Source organism: Peromyscus leucopus, chromosome 23 (genome assembly GCF_004664715.2).
Source record: "Peromyscus leucopus breed LL Stock chromosome 23, UCI_PerLeu_2.1, whole genome shotgun sequence".
In the NCBI taxonomy this organism is placed as follows: domain Eukaryota; kingdom Metazoa; phylum Chordata; class Mammalia; order Rodentia; family Cricetidae; genus Peromyscus; species Peromyscus leucopus.
Genome location: NC_051082.1, coordinates 23,865,630 through 23,871,629, shown reverse-complemented (window position 1 = coordinate 23,871,629; position 6,000 = coordinate 23,865,630). Strand labels below are relative to the sequence as shown.

Here is a 6,000-nt window from a genome sequence, read left to right as displayed (position 1 = left end):
CACGAGGGGGGCGGGTGAAGTTCATTGCCACCCACCCCTCACTTCACCGTGACCTTTTCGGACCTCGGGTTTTCTTTTCTTTCTTTCTTTTTTTTTTTTTTAAATTTGGGGCGGGGGGGGTCTCTCTAGAGAGAGCGAGAAGCGAGGCGATTTCGGTGGTGGGGAGAGAGCGTGGCCGCGGGGAGGGCTTCCCCAGCCTCTTGATCAAAGCATTCCGCTATTCTGATTTATTGCCTGCTTGGTGAGTTATTTTTTCCCCCCCTTTTCCTCTGTAAAGGAGACCTGTGTGTTCAGCCATTACTTTGCTCGGCGCTGTTCGCAGGCATCTCCGACCCTCGGTGCAGAGGGGAGCCCCACACTTCGCCCTCTCGCTTCCCCGTCCCTCCCTCCCCGTCTCCCCGCCCCTTCCCCCCTTTTTTTCCCTTTCTCTCCCCCCCCCGCCCTCCCTTCTTGTTCTTCTTCAGCTTTTTTTTTTTTTTTAATTCCTCCCAGCCTCCTTCTTCCCCCCCGCGCCCTTCCTCGCGGCTGGAGGGAAAAGCCCGTGCAGGAGGAGGAAGAGGAGGAGGAGGAGGGAGGGAGGGCTCGGTGTCAATTTTTTCTTCTTCTTGGGGTGTGCGTGTGTGCGTGTGCGTGTGTGTGTGAGTGTGTGTGTGTGGCCGCGGCCCGAGCCTGTGGCGCGCGGGTAGGCGAACGGGGAAGATCCCCGGCGCGGTTAAAAGAACCATGGATGGCCCGACGCGGGGACATGGACTCCGGAAAAAGCGGAGGTCGCGATCACAGCGAGACCGGGAGAGACGCTCCCGGGCCGGCTTAGGAACCGGTGCGGCGGGTGGTGGAGGAACCGGCCGGACCCGGGCTCCCTCGCTGGCTTCATCGTCGGGCTCCGACAAGGAAGACAATGGAAAGCCCCCATCCTCCGCCCCGTCCCGGCCCAGACCCCCGCGGAGGAAGCGCCGAGAGTCCACCTCGGCCGAAGAGGACATCATTGATGGATTTGCCATGACCAGCTTTGTTACTTTTGAAGCGCTGGAGGTAAGGTGGGGGGACCCCCTTTCCCGTTCCCCCCATGGTTTCCTTTTATGCATGACACCCCCCCACTCGGCTGCACCCCGGTTTTCTTGCCTCCCCCGCCGCGTTCGAAGCTGTCTGTCTCGGCCGAGGTCTTATTGTTGGGTGTGGGGTTGTGTGTGTTTGGGGGGGGGCGAGCTGGGGGCAGCTAGGCAGCTGGGAGGGAATTGCCAAGCGGTATGCCTGGTCTAGTCTTCTACTGGTTCCATTCTTGTCCAGCTTGCCTTTCCCCTGCGCCCCCTTCCCGCACCCCCACCTCCCTCCACGGCAGATGGGTGGAAAGAAAGGGGTTCGGGCATCACAACAATGCGCCCCCCTCTCTCCACGGATGGCTCTGCCCCCACTCCTTTCCTCCTCGTCTCCCTCCCCAATCATGGCTTCTTGGCTGGTGGAAGTCTTTGCTTGGGTTTGGGGCGCCTGTGGACGGTTCTCTGTGTGCTTTCTACAGAGCCATATGTTCCCATGCTTGTGTGTGTGTGTGTGTGTGTGTGTGTGTGTGTGTGTGTGTGTGTGTGAGCCTGTCTGGTATATGCCTTTTTATCTGGATGTCCTGGGGACCAGAGGCTGATAGGGTTTTTCTGCACCCCCTCCCCTTTTTTGGTGAAGCCGGGGAAGGGGGCGTTTTCTCCTTGTTGGGAGAAAGGAGGGAGGAGGGGAGAAGAGGAAAGGGATGAAATATCTTTCTGTGTTTTGCACGGGGGCCGGATTGCAGAAAGGGTTAATGACAATATTATCCACACACATGCATTTGCGTGCGGTGTGTTGGGGTGTGTGTGTGTGTGTGTGTGTGTGTGTGTACATGAGCCATTTAGTTGAAGGGCAGCAGAAGGTACACCAGGGAGGGGTGGTAGGAGGCAAGGATAAAATCCTAGCTGACTACTGAAGGGCTTGTCACCAATGGCCCCTCTCCTTTTCGTTTTTTGTATGTGTGTCCCCCTCCCCAAGTGATTGGCTTTGTGTGTGTGTGTGTGTGTTTGTGTGTGTGTGTCTTTCTTCCTTAGGCACCTGCAGGCAGCCTTGATTTTCAAATGCACATTTTCCTGCCTGCTAAGAGGCTCCTGGTGTGTGTGTGTGTGTGTGTGTGTGTGTGTGTGTGTGTGTGTGTGTATGTATGTGTGTATGTATTTGTTGATTTGTTGGCTGGAAGGAGCTGGAGGAAGCCGGTCCAGGGGTCACAGAAAACTATCTTTGCCTGGGAAGATCTGATGTGGTGCTAGGATTGGTCATTGGTTTCTATAAATGCTTTCTTTCCTCCTCTACCTCCCTTTCCCCACCCTCAGTTCACACAATCAGGAGGTTTTGAGAGTCTGCTGGGTTGGTCCAGCACAAAACCAAGAATGAGTTGGTGTCTAGCCTTTCCTTGCACCTGACATAATGGCTTGAGGAAAGTTTTCCCTTTCCTTTATTTATTTATTTGGGAGGAGGACAGGGAGGGGGGGGATGTTACTGTGGTATTGTTTCAGAGGTGCCAAAGCAAGCTTTGTTAGTGGGAGCTTGAATCTCACATGCACTGCCTGCACAGATTTAGGTTGTTGGTTCTAGAGATGGGTGGTTTGGATGCCAAGTTTGAGTAGTCGTAAAAAGGCAATCTTGCTGTCAGAGGTGCTCGCGTCCATAAAGTGCTTGTGAGTAGGGTAATGGTGGTGGATAGTGTCCAGTGGCTACTGGTTGGGGAGGGAGGGAAGGAGCATGTTGAGGGTGGTTGGTGGTGGTGACCAGAGATGTTGATGCTGGTACTTGGGTAGACCATTGGTTATAGAGTTGGTCCTCTCTGGGCTTGCAAGGGTTGAGTGTCACCATTTAGGACGTTTATAACTGTGGTTCTTAACTTTGCAAAGGTGCATGGGTGCCGCAGTGTGACCTCTTTCTTGCTTTAAATTGGGATTTGAAATGGCATCATGGATCCTAAGAGAATGCTGCTGCCTGGAATTTGGCACAGCCTTGCTGCCTGTGGTTGGGGAAGGAAAGAACTGGTAAAGGCTGCTTAGATGTGGTTCTGCTCTCTGGGTAGTTGTCGTGCCCTACGGGGTGCCCCCTCTTAGCCAGCTAGAGGGGTCCCATGTCTTCTCATCATCATTGTTGAAGGCCAGGTGGAGATGGAAGTAAGTGACACATTTGTCTTGTATTTTGTTTAAGTCACTGTTGGACTTTATCCTTTGACAGAATATGTGCCTGTTCCAGTTTTTTTTAAGCTTTAACATTTTTAATTTTTAAAGGAGACCAAGTTCAAAATGTGCCTTGAATAGCATTTCTTTCTGTACTGCAGCTGAAGTCTTAGCTCCTTCAACTACTCAACTGCTTCTCTAGATTTAAACCCTAGATTCATTGGGTTAGCCGAATGCCGCGACACTCTCATGTTTACCATAAGATCACATACGTAGCGGTGCATTAGCATGAAAGGTCTAACTTTAAGATCATTTAAAATTTCTATGGGAAAGCAGACAGGACAGCAGAATAAACTCCAGGTCACTCAACACCCAGGTTCAACAACTCTCTTTTCACATCTTGCTGCTTCTGTAGTTCACTGAGCTCCCTCTCAGCTTTCAGACCTGCTGTGATGGCACCTGTGACGAGTTCTGTGTACATCTTTGAAGTATAAATGATTCAGATGAGTTTAGAAATCTCCACAGTACCATTGTCTCTCCTCAGTAAATGAACAGTTCTCTAGTGTTACCTATTCTTTCTGGTCACATTTGCAGAGGCTCAGTTCTTTTAATTAGCCTTTTAAAACCAGGCAGAGATAAAAGTCATCATATTTACTTTTTTTGTGGGGTGGGGGTGGGCAAAATGTAAATATGTTTTGGCTGCTAACACAGTGTCCACGTGGGATGATTAGAACCTAATAAACTTGTAGTGACAGTTCCGGTCTCTGATGTTCCAGTACACTAAGTTTGAAAGGTTGTCTGAACTACCACCAAGAAATGTGAAGGTTTATGAGGAAGTGGGCAGTGAAACTATGAACTTAGATAGGAATGTGAGTTAGGAGCAAGTACATGTTAAGGATTATCACAGACACCAAGAGTTGCCCTAAATACTTACTTGTGTTTATAAATGAAAATAATCTTTGCCACAGATTGTCAAGGTGGCTCCTGGTCCGATGTTATGATAAGAAACCAGAGATATTGGCTTGGACAGTTAAGCTTACAACTTAGACCAGTTTAGAAAGATTTCAGGCAGACTGTGGGATCACGTACTACTTAGGTTGTGCACTGGAACACTGACTGCAAGGTTTTGTTCTTAAAACTTCTTGGTGGCTTCAACCAACTTCCTTCCTTCCTTCCTTCCTTCCTTCCTTCCTTCCTTCCTTCCTCCCTCCCTCCCTCCCTTCCTTCCCTCCTTCCCTCCCTCCTTCCTCCCTCTCTCCCTCTCTCCCCTCCTCCCTTCTCTCTCTTCCTTCTTTCCTTCCCTGAAGAGGCTCCTAAGTGATAATGGACTATTTTGATATAAATACTTCCAGGGCCAGCTATGGTTTTACAGACACCAGACTAAAAGTAATAAGCTTAATGGCAGCCTGCAATTTTATGCTGCTTCTTTGCAATGGCTGGGTTTTTATTTAAGGAGATGGATGCTCAGAGGGCAGTTTGGCATCTCCCACATGTTATAAGCAGCGAAACTGGCTGAGGTAGTTGCATATTCTGCAGGGACACTTGTCTTGAGTAATTGTGCCCTGAAGTTCAAGTGTGTGATTACAAAGAGTCTCATGATAGAAGATAAGAGGGTAGGTGAGGAGGCTAAAGTTGAACGGTGTGTTCTCATTACACAGTTAAGAAGCAGAAGTACCCTTTAGAAACAGTATTGCATGTTTGGGTATTCTTTGGGTGTTAAGATGAGGGCAAATAACCTCTAAATGGGTTGTTTGTTTTAGTTTCTGGGGGTGGGCAGGATCTTGTTCTGGAGCACAGGCTGGCTTTCCATATTCAGTAAAATTCTCCTGCTCCAGCCTCCAGAGTGCTGGGGTTATAGGCACATGCTGCCTCACTTGGCATTCGTACCTTTTTTTTTTTAACATATTCATATCTTCTAGCCCTCAAAGTATAAGTGGGAAATACTGCATCTTGGTACTAACAGCATGCACTGGTGCTTTGCAGAGTTCTTTAGGTTTCTATTCTTATGAAACCTAATATAATGAAGATACAATTCTGCTGTATTCATGAGTGTCCTGGCTGTAACTTTGACTTGGCAGATCAGTTAGTTCTCACCCTATTCCTGTTTGTAACTTGGGGGTTTCTTTTGGTCCAGCTGACCAGAGGGAAGTAAAGATGACGACTCTGGTAGACTTTAAGAGACTAGAGCTCTGTTGGTACTGCAGTGTTCTGAAGAGAAGGAAAGGCTCCTTTCTGGTGTGTGGGGTCATGTCCAGGCTTTCCTGTCACCCTGGCTTCCGGGTTCTTCTTCAGGGCTCACCCACATGTCAATAGTCTTTTAAGTCTGTTAGGTGGAATTCGATACACTTATCTGTTAGGTCTAGTAGATGCCAACCATTTATGTTTGAAATTTCAGTTATTAAGTTTATCATGTTCTTTGTGCCACTCAGCAGATATTTATGGAAGACTTAATATGCACAAAGCACTGGGAGCACAGGAAGCCTAAAATGTTTCTAACGTCCTGAAGAAGGATGCAGCTTAGTTGATAACTTAAATCTAACACCTACAAAAAAATTTGAAACAGGCACTTACATATCTAATGTTAGCTAAAGTAGACTTTTAGAGAGAAGATAATAGGGTTTGCATGTATGTGTGTGTCTTGAGACATGCTCTCCCCGTGCACTCTAGGCTGGGCTTCAAATGTACTGTGTAGGGGAGGATGACCTTGAACTTCTGATATTCTTGCTCCCACCTTTGGAGTGCTGGGAAAATAGATGTGTACCTCCACCCCATTTTGGCTGTGCTGGGGATTGAACCCAGGGCTTTGTGTCTGTTAAGGAAACAGTCT

The 6,000-nt window shown here is 48.6% G+C and overlaps 1 protein-coding gene across 5 annotated transcripts in view; it reads left to right on the top strand.

Annotated features, from left to right (window-relative positions):
* The first annotated feature begins 452 nt into the window (after positions 1 to 452).
* Auts2 (activator of transcription and developmental regulator AUTS2) overlaps positions 453 to 6,000 on the top strand; it is a 1,119,825-nt gene continuing 1,114,277 nt past the window's right edge. For all 5 annotated transcript variants that reach the window (XM_028870211.2, XM_037198545.1, XM_028870212.2 and 2 more), the window contains exon 1: positions 453 to 1,032. In XM_028870211.2, the coding sequence (XP_028726044.1) occupies positions 724 to 1,032 (309 nt within the window). In that variant the 5' untranslated portion in view covers positions 453 to 723. The remainder of the gene's footprint in view (positions 1,033 to 6,000) is intronic.